Source organism: Ambystoma mexicanum, chromosome 13 (genome assembly GCF_040938575.1).
Source record: "Ambystoma mexicanum isolate Mex_15411 chromosome 13, UKY_AmexF1_1, whole genome shotgun sequence".
Taxonomy (NCBI): domain Eukaryota; kingdom Metazoa; phylum Chordata; class Amphibia; order Caudata; family Ambystomatidae; genus Ambystoma; species Ambystoma mexicanum.
Genome location: NC_090938.1, coordinates 672,635,411 through 672,661,804, shown reverse-complemented (window position 1 = coordinate 672,661,804; position 26,394 = coordinate 672,635,411). Strand labels below are relative to the sequence as shown.

Below are 26,394 nucleotides of genomic sequence, written 5' to 3'. Positions count from 1 at the left end.
GCTCAACACGATACGAAAACTGTCTAGTACAAGCTTATACCAAAGGTTGGGTTTTATATACCTGTAGTGAGAGTTGTTTGTTGTGTTCCCAGAGGGTACTGCATACAAAATTTGCCTAACAGAGGGGTAGTCAGAAACGGGTCCAAGACATTTTCGCCAACCTGAAAAATATTCTAATCATCCCTACGCCCTACCTGAACACTGCCCATTAATTCGGACCCCCTAGGGCAGTGCTATTCAGACCTTTCTATGCTGAGGCCCACTTTGAGTATAGTGTGTGAGAGCCCATCCTCCCCTCCCCTGCCCTGGAGTAGAAATCCAGTTGCTGTGCCCCCCCCACCTCCCAGAAGCCATATCTGCTTCTATTGTCTATTAAAAGCAGTTACTGTACACCCCTTTTGGAGGAGCCTCACACCTAAATGCCCTCCCCTCCCCCCCAGACACCCTTTGGGCTCCCCTAAGGGGGCCAGTCTTACAATTTAAAGACCGCTGCCCCAGGGCAAAGTATTAACGAGTACTAAAAATCTCCTCCCTTCGCAATCCCCACCTGACTTTAATCTACCCTCCAAACTTTGCTCACGCATCCAAAGCCAATATCCATGGCGTTATCAAGTTCTGCTAATGTCTTTGCTTACTACTTTTCATCCAAAATGTATGACTCGCAGCCTTCCTCCTGTCCAACACCTCTTCCCTACCACTTCCCTGCTCGACTACTTATTCTACCTCTCCTATTGTATTAGCCCCATCCTTCTCAGTACCAATCCATCTTGCATTCCTATTGACTCTTTTGCTCCCCATAATCATAAGACCTTGTCTCAATCACTTGCCCTTATCTCTTAGAATTTTAACCTCTCTCTCCCCCCACTGAACTCTTCCAAGCCTCTTTCGAATCTGCAATTGTCTTACCCCTATTGAAGAAACTCTATGCTGACCCAAACGTCCAAGCAAACTATCACACGGTTGCTCTCCTTCCCCATTTTTATAAATCAGCTAACTGCTTGTCTCATCTTTATGCTGTTGTACAGGTACCCTTCGTGAGAATGCTTGCACCATCTGTAAATGTGTTATTGCAAGTCATTTCTGATCGGAATTGACATCCCTATTCTTCAAATAAAAGAAAATACAAATGCATACATTATATGCAAATCTAGCCAAAGATCATAGGGAACATTTACCAACATAGAAAGGCTTCCAAGAATTAACATGTTTTTAGAAAAAGTTAACTTGGCAAATTCTTTCACTGGTGAAATGCAGAGCATGACTTCCAAAATGCATTAAAATCCCTAAGTTTTAAAATGATAGTTCTTGGTCCACTGAACCCCTTATGGTGGGTACAGGAAAAATGTCCAGGGGCATGAGGTCAGTTCCCCAAGAAGCAATTAAGGAGAATTCCAGGACACGTTGAAAGTTCCATAGGAATTAATGGGATTACAGTCAATGGGCCAACCGCTTTAGTGAAGGTAAGTAAGTTCTACCCCCAAAGATGCTGGTTACCCTGCGAAGAACCCTAGCAAAGGCCAGAAGAGACCCCAAAGAAGAGATCCAAGGGGCTGATGAACGAACCAGCAGCCCTAAAGGAAGATGCATCGGGGGGAAGAGCCGTTCTAGTAGAAGTCTATGGGAAATGTGGTACAGTCTCACCCCCACATAGTCTGAACCCCAGACCAGAGGGGCACCAGAGGATAATCACCCAGTCCAGGACCCAGAGGGAAGTACTCACGTTGGTGGTTTCGTTTCCTTGGATGTGGTTCCAAGATTTGGTACCAAGGGATTTTGCACCCTGAGCCAGTGAAAGGGGGTCTTCCTAAGATGTCCACCTTCAGGCCTGAAGTGGAAAAACTCCGCAGTGAAGACTCCAGCAAGCCGTGGGAACCTGCAGATATGGCTACCAGTGGCTTGGTGAATGAAAGATGAGGGCAACACAGCACCAACGATCCTGGGATAACTGCTGGGAGCATCCTTGGACGTCCGAAGCAGAAGATCTGATATGGGTTGTTCTTTCTGGGTAGTGGCAGCAACCCCACAGCCAAGCTGAAAATCCGGTCTATAAATGGCCATGACAATGGTTACAGCATGGAGGGCTTGACTGATTAAATGTGGGTAGACTTCGGGATGCCCAGACTGGACTGGACCTCCCAGAGGCAAAAAACTAAAACCGGCTTATGCCCAAGCTACTGTACCTAACGAGTATGGCCAAAAAAAGGGCTTTAAATGGCATAATCAGCAGGCACTCTCCTTAAGCAGGTCAAAAGACCTGCGTCCTGTAAGCAGCAGAACAGGAAATGAAGAGCAGGAAGCAGGGACCAGCCTTGACCTTCAGTCCACTGTAAAAAAGGGCTGGACAAAGACTAACACACCAATCTCTAGAGGGAGTTTGATGGCACAGGGTTTAATAGGGCTGCCACTCAGCCTAGACCTCCCTCACAGGAAGTGAGAGCGGCAGCATAGGTGCCTAACATGGCCAGAACTAATTTAAACCAATATGTAGGCTACCACTGTGGGCTCACAACAAGCTCATGTAGTTTAAACATATATTTTAAGGCCACCTCATGGTTGCCCTGAATGAAGGGAGCCCTAAAGAAAAAAATCACTGATGCCCCAATGGCTAACAATAAGCACCATGGGTGCCAATGCAGTAAAATGGCTTGCATCCCTGTTGACGCCAAAATTAAAGTATAGCTGTCACCAACCTACTCCCTAAAACCAATCTAGGGTGATAAAAGCACCCTAGTGCAAGAATGGGGTTCCTTAGCGGCTCCCCTGGCACTAGGCACTTAATGGGCATCCCAATGCATATAACTTCAATAAGGTAGAAATGGTCTCATGGCAGGGGGACTTCAGGATAAGTTGCTCTTGCCTCCAAAGAAAAAGCCATTGTTCCAGAAAAAATAAAGTGTAAAACGTCGAGGGGCCCTAAAAAGTGGGCCAAGAATCCCCAAAAATAGACATTTGGTCTGAAAACAACTTTGTAAAGAAAGTTGCTGTGGCCCCTGGTCTTTGTAGAACTCTACAGTGGGCCTGTGTCTGTTGTATGTCTTTTAATATTCAGGTTTTCATAAGCATGAAAGTGTTCCTGCCCCCATTGAGGCAGTTAATGTTAAAATGTAGTATGTGCTGAGTCCGGAATGAAAGCCAGAAACAAGGTTGCCATGTTTTTAGTTAAAGACTTTTATTGAAAGCAAAAAAGGTTGGGAAAAGGCCTCTCTGATCCTGCTCTAAGAGAAATCTTCCTTACCAAAAACTCAGGGTCAGTCTGTGTCAGGATGTCATAATCAAAACTTGCGTCCAAAGTTCTATTCTGACCCTCACACTATAAACTAAACTAGAAGGTGAAAAGGGAAATGACTTTAACCTTTGGTGCTTGCAAAAATAGTTTGTAAACGAAGAATAAACCGCTCCAACATAACATTTCTCTAAGGGTGAAAAGAACCTTGATTCCAGGCGGTAATTACCTTCCTCTGGCTTTCTCCTCAACACAAATAATGCTTGGTTTAACAGTTCTTTGTGTCTTACTTGTTCTTACTTACGTGTTATTTCTCCAGCATGGGGTTTGGCATGGATTCACATGCTTATGAATTTTCCCCGTCGTCAGGCTGGGAATCCTTGGTAAAAGAACAGTTTTACTTTCACTTATAAACTATATTTCTCCTCTAAACCAATCACTGAACTCTGGGTCATACCCCCCCCAGCCAATGACTGCCCTCTCCCTAAGCCCCCCTCTTGGCAGTCATCTTCAGATTTTTAGAGCACGTTCAAGTTTTGGGAGTCCAATTCTTTCACTGTGAGCTATTCTACGTTTTTCGCGCTTTTTCAAGAAAGTCCTATTTTTGTCAAACGGGGCCTGTGTGCTCTTTCTCTACATCGGCCGACAAGCGGGGATCCGTTTGTCGGTGAATTTCAGGTCCCTCAAGGGCAAGGTTCGTCGAATGTTCCAGAAGGCCATCAGGCCTACTCGGTCCATGTCAGAAGAGAAGAAAGAGGGAATCTCCCTTTTCAAGCTCTGTTCCAGCTGTGTACTGCAGAGCCTGTATGTAGAGGACAAACCCCTTCAATGCCTCCTTCTCCACCCGGAACACCAAGAAGGATATTGCAAGATGATCTGCCTCGGGTTCAGCAAAAGAACCATGAAAGATCTGCACAGTAGACCTGCGGTGTGGCTCAGCGCCAAGGCCTCTGCCCCGTGCCCCGTGCAGGGGCATGCCTCATCCAGGGCCGGCCGGTCAGAGGAGCGGGCTTCTAAGTCCTTTGAGGGTGCTCCATCCGTGGGGGCCCAAGACTAGGCAAAGCATTGCGAGTCCGTCTCAGTTGCGGTCGCCGTGCAAGGGTGTCCTTCATGGGCAGGGCGCGTTCAACCTCACCACCGGCTTCCATCTCCAGCCATTGATCCAGCTCCTCCTCGACAAGAAACTCGGCTAACCCGGCTAAGCTGCAGGAGAAGCATAAAATGCAAGAAAATGTGACCGACTTGCCTAAAAAGGCCCAGGCGGCGCAAGAGAAATTGGCGACGATCGCGTTGGTGGTGGCCGCTCTCTCGAAGGCCAAAGAGGCTGACCTGGTCATGGTAGCCATGGGTGCACCCAGAGTGTCCATGATCCTGAGGCTAGAGTCCTCCACTAGGGCCGTGGAGAGTACACACCGGAAAAGAGGATGCAGAGTTGGGCCCGAATCCGACCCCTCGGGATGCAAAAAGGGAGAAGGGGGTGGTGAAAGAGTCCTTAAATTGACTTGTACTCCAAAGAACTGATATTTCGTCATTGGAAGAGGAAAACCAGGAGTCCACTTACACAAACCATGAGGATGTGGGGGACGCCGATGACGGAAACGCTGACTGAGACAACAACGATGACGGAAATGCCAATGGCGCGGGCGTAGTAAGCCTGCCGACCCGGCTCCAAGAGATGTATCGCTGGACATACTCTCGACCCTGCACACGGTGTCGGAAATTCAGAGGAGGATGCCGCCGGCACCAGTGTCCCCGGCGACTCTGGCTCAAACTCCAGCGGAAGTGCCATACCGCACCACCTCATAAACTTCTGCACACTGCTCCTCCCCCCCCTAAGGGACCAGAACACTGGAACGGACACAACAGAAGACTTTGTCACGGCGGAAGGCTCATCATAGCCGGGGGTGTCCCCTCCGGACGAGGTGGGGTCATTTCATGCCAGGATCGCCAGAGCGTCCAAACTCTTCCAGCTGACACCCAAAGAGACCAAAAAGGAAAGCTTCCTCTAACAGAGGTGTGAGGCACAGAGGAAGACCATCATGGCAGTAGCCTTCCTGGACAACATTTGGGAGCAGGACCTGGCCCTGATGATTATCCCGGCCACAGCCCCAGCCAAGCATCTGGGTGCCGGAGTCTGCACACAGATGCCTATGGTCGCAACCATCGCCGGAATCGGTGGTATCGGCGCCGGCGAGGAAGAGATCTAACCCCTCGTGTTCCATCCTTCCGGACAGCGAGGGAAAGAAGTTGGACTCTATGGGGAGAAGGATCATCTACTTTGCAGCGTCGACAGTCAAGGCGGCCAACACGCTGGCGGTGGTGGCCAGGTACAACAGAGAACTCTGGTACAAACAGGCCCCTATTCTGGGCTTGCTACCCGATCTCACTCCTCCAGGAAGGGGAGGTGGTGTTGGACCATGCCATTACGGTGGCCCTGGACATTGCGGACACAGGTTTCAGACAGATGGTGAACAGTGTCTGTCTCCGGGGGTCGAGGCTGGCTGACGGCCACCAACTTCTGCCAGGAGGTCCAGACGAGAGTACTGGATATGCCCTTCAACAGGGGCAACCTCTTAGGGAAGACCGTCAACAAGTCTTTGCAGGCCATCAAGACTGACAGAGGCGGCTCGTGCCCTGGGCCCTCTCCAGCAACACCACCCTTCCTTTTGCGCCTCTGGCAGAAAGTCCAGTAGATCGACTAAGGGTTTCGATGGAGGTTCCTCGTCTTACCATCAACCCTCTCGGTTCACGACCTAGGAGGCTGTTCCAAGGCTTTCAATGGAGGTGGCTAGTGCCGTCGCCGCTCCCAAGGTGTGACGCAGGCGTTGAAGCAGAACTGACCCGGCCAAGACGTCGGCCCCCGCCCATGCACCCTGGTGGGCGACCGGCTGGCGAGTTTCGGCGGTGAGTGGAAGATTTCCACTGACAGATGGGTGCTGAATGCTCTTGCCCATGGACATACCCATGAGTTTCAGCACAGCTGCCCGCGAATCCCTCAGGTGGCCCTGCAGGAACAGCACATCCCTCCGCTCCTGCAAGTGGTATGGGCCATGCTACGAAAGGGGGCGATAGAGCTAGTTCCAAGACAACTCTAGGGCTCCGGAGTCTACTCCAGAAACTTCTTAGTAAAGAAAAGACAGGGGGCTGGAGGCCCATTCTAGACCTGCGGGATCTCAACGAATTCCTCAAGTCCCAAAAATTCAGGATGGTCATGTTGCAGCATGTGCTCAGCTAACTGGAGAAAGGAGACTTGTTGACGTCGCTGGATTTGGATCGTCCCCATCCACAGAAAGCATCAGAAGTTCCTGCGCTTCGGGTGCAAGGAAGACGCTACCAATTCAAGGCCCTCCCCTTCGGCCTGAAGTAGTCACCCAGGGTGTTTACAAAGTGCCTAGCACCAGTGGCGGCTCATCTATGTCTACGGGGTGTACACGTGTACCCATACTTCGACGACTGACTCATCCGGGCGAAGTCCAGGGAAGTGGCCGTTGGGTACACGGAAAGGGCTATTCAGCTGCTGACGGATCTGGGATTCTCCGTGAATTATCCCAAATTCTGCAGAACGCAATGTTCCTGGGAGCCAGGCTCAACACGGTCTGTCTCCTGGCTAGCATCACCCTAGGAGGAGACGGTAGTGGTCATACTGGGGGAAGGTACAACGGCTGCTGTCACTGAAGACTGCCACAGTGCGGATCATCAAGTCGCTGCTTTGCGTGATGTCTTTGTGCATCTACCTTATACGGCTCTGCAGACTACAGATGCAACCTCTTCAGAAGTTCCTGGACGCTCGCTGTATACAGGTGTCTGGAAGTTTCGCAGACAAGATATCCCTTGATGAGGAGTTCCGTCGAGCGATAGTGGTGGGGCGTACACTCCGTCGCCCGGGGTACAGGGTTTCAGAAACCCCCATACCAGGAGAAGGTCACAACTGATGCTCCCCTGGAAGTGTGGGGGTCCACACTGGATGTCTACACGCCAGAGGCCTTTGGCTGGCAGAAGAGAAAGATCTCCCCATCAATATCCTGGAGCCCTGGGCAGTGTTCGGAGCCCTCGTGTCATTCCTTCTGTCCCTGAAGGGCAAAGTGTTGAGGATCTTCACGGACCACTCCACCACGATGTTCTACATCTGTAAGCACGCGGGCACCCGATCCCCAGTGCTCTCCAGAGAGGCGCAGGACTTGTGGCAATGGGCCGTCGACCAAGAGATGTTCCTCATCCCCTTTCACCTGGCAGGAGTCAAGAACACCATTGCGTACTCCCTCAGCAGGGAGCTGCGCTCCTTCCACGAGTGGGAACCTCAGCAGGATCAGCTGGACTGCATCTTCCTCAAGTGAGGCAGATCCCAGATCGATCTGGTTGCGACGGTGGTGAATTCCAAATGCCAGGACTTCGCCAGCAGGTTCCATCAGCCGAAGAGCAGGGGAGACGCATTCTTCTTCCTGTGTGGAGGCCTGTTCCTGTCAGCGTTCCATCCCCTGCCGCTCCTGCTGCGAGTCATCAATCAACTCAAACAGTGCCAATGCAGGGTGATACTCATTGCCCTGGCGTGGCCGAGGTAGATTTGGTACCCGGAACTTCTCAGCCTCTCAGCGTCTCGAGTCAAGCTTCTGGTGGTCACGGATCTGCTCACCATGGAAGGAGGTGCAATCCTGCACCACGACCTAGGATCGCAAAACCTGAGGGCTTGGCTCCTGCAGCCCTAGAGTTCGGAGGATACGAGTTGCCGGTGGACTGCAGGGAGGTCCTTGCCAAGACCAGAGTGTCATCGACTCTTAAATGCTACGGGCACAAGTGGAAGCGTTTCGCTACATTGTGCCAGTTGCAGAAGATCAACCCTCTGAGGGTCACGGCCCCGCAGATTCTTCCGTACTTGTTGTCCTTGGGCCAAGGCAGGGCTTGCACACGCCTCTATCAAGGTACATCTGGCAGCTATCTCCCGCTACACCAGGTCTCCAGGACAATCTTCTCTTTGTTCACACCGTCTAGTCAAGGAGTTCCTCAAAGGACTGTTTTAATCTTTCCTGCTGGTGAAGGCTCCTGCCCCGGCATGGGAACTCTACATGGTGCTGACAAGGCTCCTTGGGGCCACCTTCGAGCCTATGCATCAGACTCCTTTTAAGTTCCTCTCATGGAAGATGGTGTTCCATGTGGCCATCACCTCCACTATGAGGGCGGGTGAGATCCAGGCCCTATCCTGCAAACAACCTTATCTGACTTTTTCACAACACAAAGGTGGTGCTGCGGCCGCACCCCTCCTTCATGCCAAAGGTTCTGTTGCAATTCCACCTCAACGAGTCTTTGGTGTTGCCTGTGTTTGTTCCAAAACCTTTGTCGCCGGCGGAAAGGCACTCACTGGATGTGGCTTGTACTCTAACGTTCTACGTGGCACGCACAAAGAGTTTCTGGAAGACGTCTCAACTGTTCATGAAATTTGGTCCTGTGAACCATGGAAAATCCTTGACTAGGGCTTCCATCTCGAGGTGGCTCTGTCTGTATCACACACTGTCACCGGTTGCCAAACCGACCGCTGCCTGGCCGTCTGAGAGCCCATTCCACCAGAGTGATGGATGCGACGACGGCCTGTCTGGTATGCTGGACATACGTGGAGGTCAACGCACACCTTCACAAGATTCTACTGCACTGACAGGGATTACAGAGAGGAGTCCAGGGTTGGCCAAGTAGTGCTACGCAACCTGTTCACTTGAAGGTGAGCCTGTTCTGGAGGTAAGAGTAATTGTTTCTGTTGAGCCTTGCCACCTCCTGTGGTTGTGTATGTATGTACTGCTATGTATTCTTTATTCATTAGCATGTGAATCCATGCCAGACCCCATGCTGGATAAGGAACAAGTTACTTACATGTAACTATAGTTCGAGGGGATTGGGTCCTCCGACGTATTCCATATCTATGACAGTAATCACCACAGCTGTGCTGCTTCGGTAAATCTTTCGGAGTCTGCGTCCTGCGTCGATACGCCTCCCTCGAGGACCTCCTCCGACGGCCGACGTCACTGGATGTTATAAGTAGGACGCACAACGCCCGTAGTCTCAGTTCCGTTTTTTCCGCAAACGTGTTCGCTTCGCAGATCTCGCGTTACTTGACCCTTTGGAGTTTCTGTTCTTTCGGTTCTTCGAACCTGTTCGTTTGTGAAGTTAAAGTCCTTCGTGATGTCTACCTCTTCTTCCACCCCGCGTCCTGGCTTCAAGAGGCGCAGGGACTGCGGGTCCAAGATGTCGGTGACAGACTCGCACAACGCCTGCCTCTGGTGCCTCGGGGAGGCCCATGACATGGATGATTGTGTCGACTGCCAGTCGCTTACGTCCAAAGCCTTGCAGGAGCGCAAGAAGAAACTATCGGTCGGTAAGGTGTCCAAGCCCCGGAAGTCGAGGTCTGCGGGGCTTTCGACGGACGATTCGAGGGGCGACTCTCCGCATCGTCGTCGGAAGTCAAGTGGGTCTCGGTCCGGGAGTGGGTCCCGCCACTCCTCTGCCTCTCCTCATCCGAGGACTTTGCCCGTCGGCGGGTCACTTATCCCACCAAGCATGCGACGCCGGAGGAATGGGCTTCCTTCAGTAAGAAAATGCTAGCGATTCTCGAATCGCAGGGCACTGGTCCGTCCATGCCTCCGAGTGGGGTCGGTCGTGATTGGACTAGAGACACTGCTCGTACGCCTTCGGGCTCAGGTGGTCGGCACGATTCACGGGAACGGTCCCGCTTGGACAAGGGGAATAGTTTTAGTCACGCCCGTTCCAGGTCCCGGTCCTCGACGCGCTCGAGACCGTGTGAGCCTGTGATGTCTTTGAGGAAGTTGCTGCCTATGGTGCCAAGGTCGTCGAGGGACTCTCGAGGCTCCGCCTCCGAGGAAGTCGTCGACTCCATCGGCGCCCAGGATGTCGAGGGACAAGCTCGGGGCTCCGCCCTCGAGGCCTGTGTCGACGCCGTTGATGCTGTCGGCGCCGCATTCGGCGTCAACGCTGGTTCACTCTATGGCATCGACGCCTTTTGAGGCTGTTTCGACGGGGGTACCCCGGGGCACGGTGGAACCCCCTACAAAGGCTCTGGCCAAGGTCAAGCATGGCTTTGTTCCCCATTCTGTGCCCTCTTACCGCCATCTTGAGTACATTTCGGAGGTGGATGAGGGCTCTGATGATGGCATGGTTCCTGATATGGTGCCAGATGAGATTCTCTCGGGGCATAGCCAGATTGAGGACCGGCGTCAGTCCCTGCACGACACCAGTGATCTGTACACCTCTCTGGAGGTGGTGTTTTGTAGGCCTGAGCCTGGCACCCGGGCCGACTCCTCATACCGGCGCCTTATGTCTAGGGTCACCGAGTACTTGGGGTGGTCTGCTCCCCCAGGGGATTTTCTTCAGGATGACCTCACGGATATCCTCGACCAAGGTCCACCAACTGACCCGCTACTGCTACTGCCGTTCCATATGGCTCTACAGAGGAGGGTGGCGGCGGCTTGGACTGCTCCGGAAAGTCTCCCGGCAGTGGGCAAGTCTTTGCCGCAAAAATACCGCCCAACCAGTAGCGACCCCTCGAACTTGACCAAGCACCCCACTCCGGAGAGTTTGGTGGTGCAGGTGGCAATGGCCCCAGCAAAGCAGGCGTTGTATCCTACCATCCCTCCTGATAGGGATGCCTAGCGTTTTGATGGTTGGGCGAAGAAAGTGTTTTCTTCAGGGGGTATGGCTCTTCAGGAGGCCAACTCCGTATGTGCCTTTCACTCACACTCTGTGGAACTGTTTCCTTAGCGGCTGAACATATTCCCGAAGGGGACGATTGGGATGGTTTTCTTGCTATGGTCCAGGATGGCAAGGATGCCATGTGTGAGGCCGTTCAGTCGGGTTTGGACATGGGTGATTGCGTCAGCCGGTCCATGGCAGCGAGCACCGTAATACGCAGGTTTGCGTGGTTGCGGAAGTCGGGGTTTGCTCCTGATGTGCATGCCCGGCTCCTCAGCATGCCCTTTGACGGGGAACATCTTTTTGGCAGCAAGGCTGACGAGAGCCTTGAGAGGTTGCAGACCTCCAAAGCTGCAGCGAAGTCGTTGGGTGCTGCAGTTCGCCAACCTCCGCCTTTTCGTCCTAGGGGACAGCAATGGAGTGGAGGTTCCTTTCGTTATTACTCATCCTTTGGTAAAGCGAGAGGAGCTGCCAGTCAAAGGGCCCACCGTAGGAGTGCCAGAGGTGGAAAGCAGGGTACTCGAGGTGCCAAGGCCGCTCGGGCAGTTGCCTCTTTGCCCTCAGGCAACGCCGCAGCCGCTTCAGCTCAGTCATGAGGCCATGTCCCATGGTTCGCCGGTTGGGGGAAGACTGGTGCAGCATCTTGTCGAATGGCGTGCCATTACTTCAGATGTGTGGGTTCTGGAGATCATAGCCCACGGCTACTGTCTTCCCTTTCGGCAGAGGCCTCACGACAATCCACCGGGGAATCTCTCGTTGCAGAGTCCGGATCCACTCCTTGTGCAGGAGGTTCAAGCCCTGCTGGAGAAAGGCGCCATAGAACTGGTGCCTGTAGCGGACAGGAACAAGGGATGGTATTCCCCTTATTTTTTGATTTCCAAGAAGGACAGGGGATTGAGACCAATCATGGACTTGCGCGGTTTGAACAAACTCCTCAGGAAGGACAAGTTCAAGATGGTTACTCTTTCTCAAGTCCTCCAGGCCCTTCAACTTCAGGACTGGTGGTGTCTCTCGACCTCAAGGACGCTTATTTTCATGTGCCGATCCATCCAAAGCACAAGAAGTACCTGAGGTTTGCGGTTGGCGACTCACACTTTCAGTTTCGGGTCCTGCCGTTCGGATTGACCTCCGCCCCGAGGGTATTCACCAAGCTCATGGTAGTGGTGGCAGCCCATCTCAGGAAAGGGGGGATTCACGTCTACCCCTACCTGGACGATTGGTTGATCAGGGCACGCTCTCCTGAGCAAGTCCTGGATCATCTGTCTGTCATCTGCCACTCCCTCCACAAGCTGGGCTTCTCCCTCAACTTAAAGAAGTCCCACTTGACGCCAACTCAAAGGCTCCAGTGCATTGGAGCAGTGCTCGATACGTCCCTGGAGCAGTGTTTTCCTCCCCAGGTGAGGGCTCATCACATTCAGCAGATGGTGCACAAGTTTCAGCATCCCCAGAGTCTTCCAGTGTTCGAGTTCTTGAGATTGCTCGGCCTCAGGGCATCCTGCATTCTTCTGGTGCCAGAGGCCAGGTTGCGGATGAGAACTTTGCAATGGGCACTCAAGCTCCAGTGGTCTCAGTCCTCCGGCAGGATGTCGGACCCTGTTCAGGTGCCGTCCTCGGTCGCCCAGGACCTTCTGTGGTGGGCCGTCGAAGGCAATCTGATGAAGGGGGCTCCATTTTGGCTACCCTGGCCGGAGGTGACGATCGTGACGGACGCATCCCTCACGGGATGGGGAGCTCATGCCAACGAGTTGACAGCAGTCGTTGGTCTCCGTTGGAGTCCAGACTCCATATCCATCTGTTGGAGCTGAGGGCCGTCAGGCTTGCCCTGAAGGCTTTTCTGACGACTGTGCGAGGAAAGAATGTCCTGATCCTGACGGACAACACAGTGGCCATGCACTACCTCCACAAAAAGGGGGGGGGGGCAGGGTCACTTCCTCTGTGCAGGGAGGCGATGCAGCTCTGGTTCTGGGCAATCCAGCAGGAAGTTTCGATCTCGGCAGTTCATCTGGCTGGAGATGAAAACGAGACGGCGGATGCCCTGAGCAGGCAGAGTGCGATCTCTCACGAGTGAGAGTTGGCTCAGGAGATTCTCCTGGAGATCTCCCCCCTTTGGGGGACCCCTCAAGTGGATCTCTTCGCCTCCAGTGTAGACCGGAAGTGCGAAAGGTTCTGCTTGCGGAAATTTCCTCCAAGAGGAGCCTTAGGAGACACGTTCGTGGTGGAGTGGTCATTCCCACTGCTGTTGTACGCGTTTCCTCCAGTCCCCGTCATCCCGCAAGTGCAGCGGAGGTTACGAAGGTTCGGTTCCCGGATGATCCCCATTGCTCCGGCATGGGCCCAGAGGACACTGGTACCCGGACCTTCTCGACTTGTCCATCTGCCCGCCACGTCGTCTTCCCTACGGAGACGATCTGCTCTCACGGGAGGGGGGGGGTTAGGTTCTCCATCCAGAGGTCGGATCCCTCAACCTTCAAGCTTGGTTTCTGAAAGGTTGAGGTATAAGGATTGGGACCTCCCTGAAGACGTGATGGAGGTGTTGCTTTCGGCCAGAAGGCCTGCAACAAAGTCCCTGTACCGTTGCCGTTAGAGAAAGTTCTGCGCTGGTGCATTGTTAAGAATGTGGATCAGTTTTCATGTGACATTCCTGTGGTTCTGACTTTTTTGCTTTATTTAGCCCACAGGGGCTTGCAAGTGGGTAGCGTTAAAGGTTACCTGGAGGCGCTGTCCATATTTAAGCGCTCGCCTGGAGAGTGTTCTTATTTTAAAATCCCTTTAATTTCTCAGTTTCTAAAAGGGCTCACTAATGTGTTCCCTCCGTCACCTTTCCAGGTGCCCGGTTGGGATTTGAATCTTGTTCTCAAGTTTCTGATGGGTGCTCCGTTTGATCCTTTGCATTTGTGCCCTTTGAGACTGTTAACTCTTAAAACTGTATTTTTGGTTGCAGTCACTTCTGCTCGCAGAGTGAGTTACAGGCACTTTCAGTTAAGCCACCCTTCACTGTATTTCATAAGGACAGGATTGTCCTTGGAGTTCGTCCTTCCTTTCTTCCGAAGGTGGTGTCGGAATTTCATTTAGGCCAGAAGGTTATTCTTCCGGCATTTTATCCTCCTCCGCATCCTGGTAAGGAATAGGAGAGGCTCCATAGGCTCGATCCTAGGAGAGCTTTAAGCTTTTATATTTCACGCATGTCCTGGGTCAGAGTGGACTATCAACTCTTCATTTGTGTGCGAGCGCGATATAAATAAAATATCATTTCATTTAATTGGTTACGCTGGAAAGCGTTTGGGACAAGCTGTGACTAAGCAGACTTTGTCTCGCTGGATTATTCTGACCATTTCTGAATGTTATCGATTGGCGGGTAAGGACCCACCGGTCGGCTTGTGGGCCCATTCTACCAGGGGTATGGCTGCCTCTACTGCCCTACAGAGGGGTGTTCCTATTCGTAACATCTGTGATGCAGCCACCTGGGCTTCGGTCCATACTTTTGTACGTCACTACTCCCTCGATTCCATCCGTGGGCAGGATCTGGCATTTAGCAAGGTGGTCTGTTGCTCCGCAATTTGATTGGGCATTCTACATTTCTGTATTCTAAATTCCTTTCCCACCTCCTTGCATTGGTACTGCTTTGGGAGTCTGTCATAGATATAGAATACGTCGGAGGACCCAATCCCCTCGAAGAACAAGTTACTCTTACCTGGTAACGTTCTTTCGATGGGATGGTCCGACGACGTATTCCATATCGTTGCCTTCCCCACTACAGAATTTCTTATGCGATTGCAGCTTACGTTTCCGCAAGGCTTTGTGTGGTCAGACGGGCAGAAGACTGGTGCCACACATTCTGGGAAAAAACTACAACTGAGGCTACGGGCGTCGTGCGCCCTACTTATAACATCCAGTGCCGTCGGATGAGGTCCTCGAGGGCAGCGTATCTACGTCATCCACGCAGGACTCGGACGTCGAAAGATTTTCCGAAGCAGCACAGCTGTGGTGATTACTGTCATAGATATGGAATACGTTGTCGGACCATCCCATCGAAAGAACGTTACCAGGTAAGAGAGTAACTTGTTGTTCTCCAGCATGGGTCTGGCATGAATTCACATACGATCCCTCCTGCCCTCTGGGGCCCTTCTCGGTCATACTGCCACTGTACGTGCTACCAAATCTGAAGATGGCTGCCAGAGGAGGGGCTTAGGGAGAGGGCAGTCATTGGCTTGGGGGCAGCATGACATAGAGTTCAGTGATTGGTTTAGAGGAGAAATACAGTTTGTAAGTGAAAGTGGCAGTTTTTTCTTTTACCGCGAATGCCCGGCCTGACGGGGAATATTCATGAGCATGTGAATCCATGGCAGACCCATGCTGGAGAACAGTAGTTCCAGGTAAGTAACTTGTTCCTTAAAAAGCGGTTTAGCTTGGTGTTTTCATTTCTTTGATCAAATTCCTTTTGTCTGATAAACACAGTTCTATGTTTCTTCTAGTAGATATGCAACTGCTTGATTGTTAGGCAGAATTGCATGCAGTACCCTCTGGGATCACCACTCACAATTAGGACTACAGGTCTAAGCAAGACCAACCTTTGGTATAAGTCTGTACCACACAGTTTGTTGGTAGCGAGCTGAGCAGTCAGGCTTATCTCAAGAGTGAATGCGAGCAGTACAAGTAGTTACACAGCGGACTTTCAATCACAGTGGTTCAAGTAGCCACTTATACTCAAGCTTTCTTGGTAAAACACATTTTACTAGAAGACAACTTAATATTATAGACCAATACACTTCAATACAAAATGTTTTTGAGACAGTTTGTGCTCCCCTGAAAAAGGTGCCAAATGGCAGTTCAGTTACTTAGTAGTGAGTAAAAAGGGCAAATGTAAGTAGAATAGATTATATATACTGTCTAGGAAGTCAAATAGTTTCAGTTCACCAGAATAGGTCAATTCAAGTCAATAGGCTAGGCCAAAGTCAACGAGCTAGTGTTCTGGATAGGAAAGAGCAGTTCTGATTTGAAACGGTAAAGTCTTCGCAAACGTTCTCAAAAGTAGTTTAGGCAAAAAAGAATCATTTGTGGGGTCACAAGCTGATTAGGCATGCAAGTTGGGAAAGTTTCACAAACTTTATCCGTAAGAGTGGCATTCTCTCCATCGGGTTGGCACAGTACCTTTGTATGAAAGAAACAAATGTTGCTGAAGTCGTGGTTCCTGGCATTTCCTGCAGATCTCGCTGTTCCTGAGCCTCAGTCGTGTGGACAAGAGGGAGGATGTCGGGACTCCTGCACTGTACGCGATCGTTGAAGAAAGCAAACAAAATGGAGTCACTTCAGTTCCAGTAGCCGTAGATTCAAGAACACAAACTTTTGTTCTCTCTCCTTGGTTAAACCTAACCAGCCTTGAGAATGGTATCCAGGTGTCTTCTGAGTTGATTGGTCCCACCAACTCAAAGGAAGAAGCCGTCATTGAAGGAGCTTCTCTGTCGATTGGAGTCTGTCAATTTGGATATGCAGCAGGGCTTCACTGGGCAAGCCAACGGACCAGTGGTCGCAGCAGCCGTCCTCTTCCAGCTAGTCTTTGGTTCTTGCATCTCAGTGGTTGACTCTCCTTTTCATTCCACAAGACTCTCCTTTTAAACAGTTTTCTCCCTTTCATTCCAGCCTAGCTGTCAACTCACCCAGCAGGGTGACTATCCTTGTCGGACAGTCAGCCAGCTATTCACGCCAGAGTGCATTTGGGTCTCCTAGGAGAATAAGCACAGGGAGTTTCGGGCACCTCCCTCACTTCCTGCACACCCCAGACACGCAAGACGCCAAGGGCGGACAAGCCCGCCAAAGGCACACGAACAAAGGGACCAAACCTGGTTTGGCATGCAGAGACAAACACTAGAAGGACCTTTCCAAAAAGAAATGGCCAAAAAAGACGATCAGGACCGGTTTAAACAAAGGGGCTTAAGGCGCCATCTTGAAAAACATGGCGCCGTGATTTTTAGCTACCGGTGTTCGCGATCGGAAGAAATCATGGTAGTTTGTTGTAAAACCACTTCCACCAGCCCTTTTCAATAGGAAGGGGTAGCATTTGACTGCTACATGAGTTTTTAGACACAGGAGATACTATGTAATCGCCCTACACTCCATTGTAAAATGGTGTGTGCGGGGTCTATGAATTTGGAAAAGACTAGTAAAGTCAATTTCACTTTACAATCTCTGGGAAGCAGTAGTTTATCCCAGAGAAGGTATTTAAACCTTTGGGAAGTCTGAAAGACATCCCTGTATCACTGCACGGAGGGTGCTGTGTAACATATATGAAAAGATGATGCCTATGGAGTTATCTAAAACTCCATAATCAGTTAACACAAATGTAAATCACACATCAAAACATATGAAAGAGTGGGGAAAAAAGGCTCACACACTTCCCAGGTTAAACAATCGAAGTCCTCAAAATCCAGCAAAGTTTCTGGGGGTCTCTAAGGTGAAGCACATTTCTGAGAATTCTCCTTAACACTGGTATACTCCCTTGCCAGGACTTCTCATGCACTTGTGTTAGCCTGGTGTGCTCTCTTGCCAGGGCTTCTTATTTCCACAACAATTGACACTGCCTTGTTTACTTTCCTGCCATGACTTCTCATCTTTATACTTTGTTCTTCTTTTACTTCAACAGTGGTGTGTACCCTCTTTAGTATATTAAATCTCCTTGATACACCATTTGCTTTGGTTTCCCCACATATGTGTATTCTATACAATCACATCTTGTTAGGGGTCTTATTTATTATATACTTTCTTGTTTCTCGTTCAGAGTTTGTATTTCCTCTCCTTCTGTGGTTTTAATGACAGTTTGTATCTGAAGCGGCCGCCGAAATGTCCGATGGTCCCCAGTGTTTGGGCCCACTCACTGGCTCTTGTTGGAGTTCCCGGCTCCATTCTCCCTGCCCCATTTGCGCCACAGCAGCAAATGTGCACTGCTTGCTCTTGCCTTCTATGTCTTCTCTTCAGTGTTTCCCGCAGCCTCGCCTCAGCACTCCCGTCTCATTCACGGTAGGGAAAATGTTGCCTTCCGTGGTTGTCATATGCTCAGGAGCTTTTCTCTGCCTCCTAGCATATCTGCAGTGCTTCTCTTCTCCCCTTCTGGTGATCCGCTCGGCTCCGCCACACCGGTTCACGTATCCGGGCTTCACGAGCATTGCAGATGAGGCATGCCTTCTTCCAAGCAACCTCAACAGCTGCAGCCGTCTCTCCCCCAAGACATTGAAACTTGTACTTTGAAAACAACCAGCACGCTTGTTGAGCTTATTGCTTCTTCATTCTGTATTGTTCTTTCCTTTCTACCCATACTTGGGTGATTGTGGAAAAGGAGTCCATGATTTTCGGGTGACGCAGATTACTTGGAAAGTCATTGTCAACAGTTCCAAATGATGTTTGTTTATTTGTAATGCGCTCCTCACCCGAAGTTATCTGGGCGCGACAAAGGTATGCAGTTTATATATACAGTACACGGGTCGTTACAGATAAGTTATTACTATTAACAGTACAAGGAAGTAGCCGAAATTAAGGTACAGTATAATACAATATGGTACAAAGAGAACTTTCAGAACAAAGTGCACTTGCAGAGTGACATGGTTACATTTAGATGTCGTTTGAGACGAGCCAGGTTTTCATATTTTTCCTAAAGCTGAGGAAGGTCTGGTCTGTTCTGAGGTGCCCGAGGAGGGCATTCCAGTGTTGGGTGGCTTGGACTGGGAAGCTATTCCCCCCTGCTCTTTTCAGGTTAAATCTGAGAACTACAATGCAGCCGGATTGGGCAGCTCTAGTAGGGTGAGATGACGCTTTTCTGATGATTTCTTCTTGGAGATACTGTGGGGCAGCATTGTTTAGGCATTTGTGGGTGATAGAGACTAGTTTAAGATGGATCCTATCCTTTATGGATAGCCATTTGGTTACTCTTCTGGCCTCAGAGATGTGTTCTCTCTTTGGAATGCTTAGTGCGATTCTTGGAGCATTATTTTGTAAGATTTGAAGCTTGTTAGTAGTCTGTTTGCTGGCTCCTGCGTAGAGGGCGTTGCAATAGTCAAGTCTCGACAATAATAAGGCTTTAGCTAAGGTAGTACAACTCTTGGTGGATAGATATGGTTTGCAAGCATGAATCAATTTGCACGTGTAGGCTGTTGTATCAGTTCTATATGGTGGACAATTGGAGCTGGACAAGGTTATCTTGGATCTTCTACATTTTAGACCAGGAAAGGGTTTCTCAAGTTCCCTAACTGGGGTTATAGAGGTATCTCAATATGCATAAGGGCACTGGATATAAACTGGACAGCTTCACGGGCAAATAGGGGATGCCACGTCTCATCAAATGAAGTCATGACATCCCACTGGAGGCCATTTCCTCCCATATCATCCTCCCTCATACTGCCGACCCCAGGGTCAGGATCAGATAGTGGCTGCCCTCCCCCGGCCATGTTACCACTGGGGAATTAGTTATGACTTCATTGGATTCATCACAAGTAACTGTAAGGGTGCAGAAGTATTAGTCCGACACAGTGGTGGCATGTTTGTTGGCAAAGGCTTTTATTTATATAAAAGTAAAAGAAAAGGAAAAACCTATCTTCCCCTATTTCTATGAGGGGTTGCCCTGCCTCAACAAAAATGCTAAGGACTCTTGTCAGGATGTCTAGTAAAGTAAAATGTCCACCGTCCTGTGTCCACACCTATTTGCATCCTTTACACTCTAGACTAAGGAAAAACTGTGCAGTGTCTTCATCCAGAAGAGAGGCTTCTCTCGCTCTAGATGCAGTTTTCAAATGTTTAGTTCTTGATGAGAAAACACGAGTGGTTCTTTAACTTCTTGATCTTCAATGTTCTTCCAAACGTATACAAAATAGTATCAGTGGGGAGACTCGTCTCCTGTTATTTCTCCAGCCCACAAGTGTAGTGTCAAGTCTGGTTCACTATCCTGCCAGACTTGACTATAGATCTTAGAATTCTATGAAGTGTCTCTTCTTTTGGCAGTGGGTCCTCGGCCCCTTGTTTTAGCTTCTTGCACCTCTCTTTCTCTCTTAACGTGGGTCCCAGACCCCTATGAGCGGTCTCAGGATCTCCCTGACTTGTTCTATAACTTGTTCCGCTTTTTTGTGGGTCTTAGACCCCTTTATATTATCTCCGGATCTCCCTGACTTACTCTGGGCCACAGCACTTTGACTGTGTGCTTCTTCGGGCTTGCGTGGGTCCTTGACCCCTGTGTGCTGCTTTTGCGGGGTCAGCCGACTTCATATGGGTCCTTGACCCCTGTGTGCTGCTTTTGTGGGTTCAGCCGACGTCATATGGGTCCCAGACCCTGGTGTGCTGCTCTTGCGGGCCTTCTGCCCCTGCTTCACTCAATTTCCAATTGAACACACCGGATGTACTCCCCTGCCAGGTACTATTCCAGATAGGATATTTTGTAAAGTTTGTTCCAGTTCTTAAAGTTCTTTCGCTGTCCGTTTGTCTCTAGGGGTTTTGGTAAGTGTCTCTTTAATCTATTTGCCCCCCTCTGTGTTCCACCAGTCAGCATGACCATTTTCCTACCTTCGGGAAATGTCACTGTCCCATGTCTCCTGTCTGTCCTAGAAGTAGAGCAGTGCTTCTGTACTGCTTCTGTGTTCGGTGTCCTGTCCTCAGCATCTCCGCAGCTTAGGCTCGCCATCTCGAGTCCTCGGCTGTGCACCTTCTCCTTCCTTTGGCTTCGCCAGTCGGGTTTCCTCTTTCCCCATCATCGAACAGGTCCCTGTTCCATGGAGCTACTGGAGTTACTCGTCCCTCCATGACAGCATCTCAGTCTCCTCTGGTCTCTCTCGCTACAGAACAAGGTACACATTCCTTCCTTGCTTTGACAGGGCTGCCTCTAGTAGACTGTACTGTATATGTTGGTTCATCGGTGGGATTTTGCCTCCTTGCCTGATATTGTTGGTGTCCATGCTTGTATGCATGCCACCTGGGTAAGCCTCATCTTTTCTCGTCCCAGTAGGATTTGTGTGAATTAAGTCTTCTACAGAGATGCATAGAGGTGTGGGGGACCACAGGGGACTGAGTGGGTTGTGAGGAAAGAGGGGACAGAAATAAAGGAGGTGAATACCACGTTCTCTCAAGGCGATAGTCACTGGTCCCGTGGAGGGCTTCCCTCCCCATGAGATATGCCCGCTGAGTACCACCCCCAAGGGGACTATCGGGTAGCGGCCTAACCCCCCCCCCCCCCATCCTCATTGCCTTAGTGTGTCTGTCTGATTTATCCAGAGTGAGAGTCTGGATGCTCCCTCCCATGGCCAGGTAAGAGTGTTGTGAGGGAGTGGACTTTACACCCATGCTAACCCTATGGGACAAATAGAGTACCAAGAGTGGTATATAGACTCAAGCCCCGATCTGTGATTCTAGAAATAACTATCCCCAAGTAAGTCAGAATCACTGGGGCCTTTCACTCATACCCTTGGTCCATTGACAGGAGGTGCAGGGGGTTGAAGTAAGTGTCGGGTTTGGGTGCAGCTCGGTAGCGACTCCATCACTGAAGCAGATTTAGTTCCTGAAGACTCCACAGCTGAACAGAACAGCTGATTGTGGAAGATGACCACTGCTTCTCCCATGAGGATGGACTCCCATGACACTGCAGGCACAGGGAGGTGGCTAAGAGACAAAGGTCAGGGTGTCTGCATGTTCTGAGCTTGGCGGTGGAACACAGGCTCAGGACTGGCCCCTCCTCCAAATAGTGGCAGCGGCTGCAGGCAAGAAGGCTCCTGGACCCCAAGCTAAAGGTCGGCCGTTTTCCAAGCTCTAACTCTGGACAGTATCCACTACTGAGACCGTACCTCTTCAGTGGATAGTAAGCCCCCACGAATATGCAAGGACATTCCCAAAGACCAATGAAGATGGGACAAAATGGCAGGACACAAGACTGTTAAGGCTCCACCAACTTGGGGAGCAAGGCCACCAGCAAAGATCTACCCTGGACGCTGGAGATGAAGCAGAGGATTCCTGCTGGTTGGCTTGGGCAATGCTGGTTGCTTCTGCTGCAATTCTCTTGGTCTTATCTCTTCCAGTTCTTGGCTTTAGCGGGCGAATGACTGCAGACCCCCTTCCTCTTTTCCAAAATCGGGGCTGGGGCTGCGCTAGATCACCAAATGGAATAATCTGCACCCTTCATACAAGAAGGGGCTGTCCTGTTAGGAACAGCCAGCCAGTAGCTCTGTCTCCCCCCACTCCGCTGTCTGCTCAGCAACAGACATTCCTTGGGAGAAATGTGAATTTGGACACAATCCCAGTCCCAACCAGTTCTTGTCACGCAAACCACTGACCGGGAGCCTGTGAAAATGCATGTCCTTGTTGGGCGAGGGTTCCTACCTTGGAAGGCAGAAGGATGGCCAAAAAGCAAAATGGCCACGGGGAAGGTCGTGCTTGAAACATGATCAGCAGTTGAGTATATGGTACCCAAAATAACATTACTGCATAAAGAAAGACTATTCAAGTTAGTGCACCACACAAAAAGTTGTACAACACAGTTCACTGCTACTAGCCTATCCTACGCCCTTAAAGGCATACAAAATGTTGCCAGACAAAAATAAAAAGGGACCCAAAGTATCCCAGTCAAACTCCACTGAAGGTGGCTTGTGTTGCACAGTAAAAACAAAGGAAAATACTAATGGTAATCCATGGGAAGCAAAAGTAACTATCTGCTTATGTTTATAGTTTGGTTTCTGCACAAGTTTACTGATAGATCGGGCCAGCATTGCTATTAAATAAAATTGATCTAAATACTGCAAGTCAATCTGGTGTTCCTCATTATTGAATATTTCCATTCCTCTTCAGTGAATATTTGCATTACTGTTTTGTGGTCTGTACCGAAAGAGAATTCAAGAGGGCACCAACCAGCCCCATATGCTCTGATGTCGACTGCTAGGCAGAGGCACGTAATTTGCCCTGTAAATTGCAATTTCACTGGCCTGTTAAATCAGTGCACTATATCTTTAGTTTAGAGTCTGAATTGCAGGTGACTTTGTATCCCTCTCCAGTTAACTAGATAGATTAGCGCCAATATGACCTCTGAGGGTGTGCAAGCAACATTCGGTCACTTTAAAAAAAGAAAAAAGGGCCGCACTACGTGTTGCTCATTGGGATGTCTGTTCGGTGTGATTGCAAGTGTCAGGTGGGTGTCTTGTCAAAATGGCTTATTTGCAAAAAAACGACCAAACAGGAATTCTCAGAGTTAAAGCAAGCTATCTGAGCCCAGTTTGAAAGCTGTGTGAGTCTTGTTTGACCTTGTCAACTTTCTATTTACAGGCAAAGGAATTGCCGACCTTCAAGGACAATGATTTCATTAATGAGGGTCAGAAGCTGCACGTGGAAGAAGAGAACAAGAAAGCCTTCTTAGAGAAGCTAAAGCGAGATGTGGAGGTGGGTAATGTTGCTCCACCTCTGAGGTAGTTAACTGCTGCACATTGCTGGCACCGGAACCACAGCAGGGCAGCATCTGTGCCTTTCTATCACACTGTCCCTTGAAGGACTCCAGCTCACACTAGTCATTACCTTTATTATTTTAAAGCACTATAATTTGCACTTAATATTTTTTCAGTGATGAGCCACAAGTCCTGGTCATTATTGTCAAGAGGTTTACCCTGCTTTTTGACTGCTGTATTAAAGGGCTTTCTTGATCCTTGTCAAGGGAGAACTCCCCACTACAGGGTAGCATTGTGATAATATTAATACACAGATAAGAACTACCAGATGTACTTTGATGTTGACATACTGTGCTTGAAACACATTCTCATTGTTTTACTGATCTCGGTCTTCAGTAAAGCTGTTTCGAGGGGATTGGGTCCTCCGACGTATTCCATATCTATGACCGTAATCGCCAAGAGCTCTGCTGCTTTGGAAAATCTTTCTGCGTCGATACGCCGTCCTCGAGGGCCTCCGTCGAGCCGACGTCACCGAATGTAGGACGCATAACGCCCGTAGGCTCAGTTCTGTTTTTTCCGCGAATATGTTCGCTTCGGAAATACCGGCGCGCCTCGATTCTTCTGAATCCTGGTCTTCATTGAATATTGTATGTCGTCTTCGGCTTCGTCCACCCCGCGGTCTGGGTTTAAGAAGTGTCGGGTGTGCGGGTCCAAGATGTCGCTCACGGACACGCACAACGCTTGCCTCTGGTGCCTCGGGGAGGACCATGATACGGATGACTGTGTCGACTGCCAATCGCTCACATCGAAGGCCTTGCGGGAGCGTAAGAAGAAGCTGTCGGTCGGTAAGGTGGCCAAGCCCCGGAAGTCGCGTTCTACTGGTCTTTCGACAGATGATTCAAGGGGTGACTCTCCGCATCGTCGTCGTGAGTCTGGGGGTTCTCGGTCTGGGAGTCAGTCCCGCCATTCATCTGCCTCTTCGAGGCACTCCTGGAAGCGCCATCACATGTCGCCTTCCTTGTCCGAGGACTCCGCCCGTCGGCGGGTTGCTTGTCCCAACAAGCATTCCACTCCTTAGGAATGGGATTCCTTCCGAAAGGAGATGTTGGCGATTTTTCAATCGCAGGGCTCCGGTCCGTCCGCGCTGTCTGAGGACTCCGGGCGTGGCCGTGCTAGAGACACCGCTGGCCTGCCTTCAGGCTTGAGCAGTCACCGCGAACACCGGGCGCCTTCGAGGTCCTGGTCGGACAAGGATGGTCGCTCTAGGCATGCCCGTTCCAGGTTGCCGGTCCTCGACACCCTCGAGACCGCGAGAACCTGTGAAATCTTCGAAGAAGACATCGTCGCCGGCGGCGCAGAGGTCATCTATGGTTTCTCTCGAGGCTCCGCCTCTGAGGAAGTCGTCGATGCCATCGGCGCCCAGGCTGTCGAGAGACATGCTCTGGGCTCCGCCCTTGAGGCCTGTGTCGACGGCGCCACGCTCGACGCCGATTCCGTCAACGCCTTTCGAGGCGGCTTTGTCGGGGGTACCCCGTGGCACGGTGGAACCCCCCAGAAAGGCTATGGCCAAGGCTAAACATGTCTTTGTTCCTTTTTCTGTACCCTCTTTCCAGCCTCTGGATTATATTTCTGAGGTGGATGAGGGGTCATAGGAAGGTGAGGTACCTGATTGCCTCCTTTCTTGTCATAGCCAACTTGAGGACCTGGGCCAGTCGTTGCACGGCGCCAGTGGGCTGGACACATCTCCGGAGGTGGAGTTTGGTAGGCCCGAGCCTGACACGCATGCCGCTGACTCTTACCGGCGCCTGATGTCGAGGGTCACGGATTACCTGCGGTGGTCTGCCCCCCCCTGATTTTCAGCAGGATGATCTGACTGATATCCTCGACCAAGGTCCACCAACTGACCCGGTACTGCCATTCCCTATGGCCTTGCAGAGAAGGGCGGCTGAGGCTTGGACTTCTCCGGAGAGTCTCCCGGCAGTGAGCAAGTCCTTGCCGAAGAAATATCGCCCAGCCAGTGATGACCCCTGCTACTTGACCACGCACCCCACTCCGGAGAGTTTGGTGGTGCAGGCGGCTACAGCCCCCGCAAAGCAGGCGTCGTACCCTACCATCCCTCTAATAGGGACGACAAACGTTTTGACGGCTGGGCGAAGGTGTTTTCTTCTGGGGGTACGGCGCTTCAGGCTGCCAACTCCGTTTGTGCCTTGTCTCGTTTCACGCACACTCTGTGGAACTGTATCTCCTTAGCGGCTGATCATATTCCCGAAGGGGAGGAACGGGATGGTTTTCTTGCTATTGTGCAGGATGGCAAGGACGCCATGTGTGAGTCCGTTCAGTCGGGTCTGGACTTGGTTGATTGCGTCAGCCGGTCCATGGCGGCGAGCACCGTAATGCGCAGGTTTGCGTGGTTTGCGGAAGTCAGGGTTTGCTCTTGATGTGCACGCTCAGCTCCTCAACATGCCCTTTGATGGTGAACATCTTTTTGGCAGCAAGGCTGACGAGAGCCTTGAGAGGTTGCAGACTTCCAAAGCTGCAGCGAAGTCGTTGGGCGCTGCAGTTCGCCAACCTCTGCCTTTTCGTCCTACGGGATAACAATGGAGGGGAGGCTCCTTTCGATATTGCTCGTCCTTTATTAAATTGAGAGGAGCTGCTAGTCAAAGGAGCCACCGTAGGAGTGCCAGAGGAGGAAAACAGGGTACTTGAGGTGCCAAGGCCGCTCGGGCAGTTGCCTCTTTGCCCTCAGGCACTGCCGCAGCTGCTTCAGCTCAGTCATGTGGCCATGTCTCATGGTTCGCCGGTTGGGGGAAGGCTGGCGCAGCATCTTGTAGAGTGGCGTGCCATTACTTCAGATGTGTGGGTTCTGGAGATCATAGCCCACAGCTACTGCCTTCCTTTCCAATTTTCACGGGAGGGAGTGCCCAATACAAATCCAGGACTAAGAGCTATAAATAAATGTGTACAAAAGGAGGTATTGTCCTGGCTGTGACAGTCTAAGCTAGTTGCAACTTATTCAAATGCAAATAAAATCTTATTGTGTGTTAACTACCTATTTGTGGCACTATTTATGCGTATTTGTTGTATCCTGCA

General features: G+C 50.7%; 1 protein-coding gene across 1 annotated transcript in view; it reads left to right on the top strand.

The window, feature by feature from the left end:
- PIP4K2B (phosphatidylinositol-5-phosphate 4-kinase type 2 beta) overlaps positions 1–26,394 on the top strand; it is a 771,463-nt gene that overhangs the window by 519,602 nt on the left and 225,467 nt on the right. Inside the window, exon 7 of the mRNA XM_069634696.1 lies at positions 23,189–23,302. Coding sequence (XP_069490797.1) covers positions 23,189–23,302 — 114 coding nt within the window. The remainder of the gene's footprint in view (positions 1–23,188; positions 23,303–26,394) is intronic.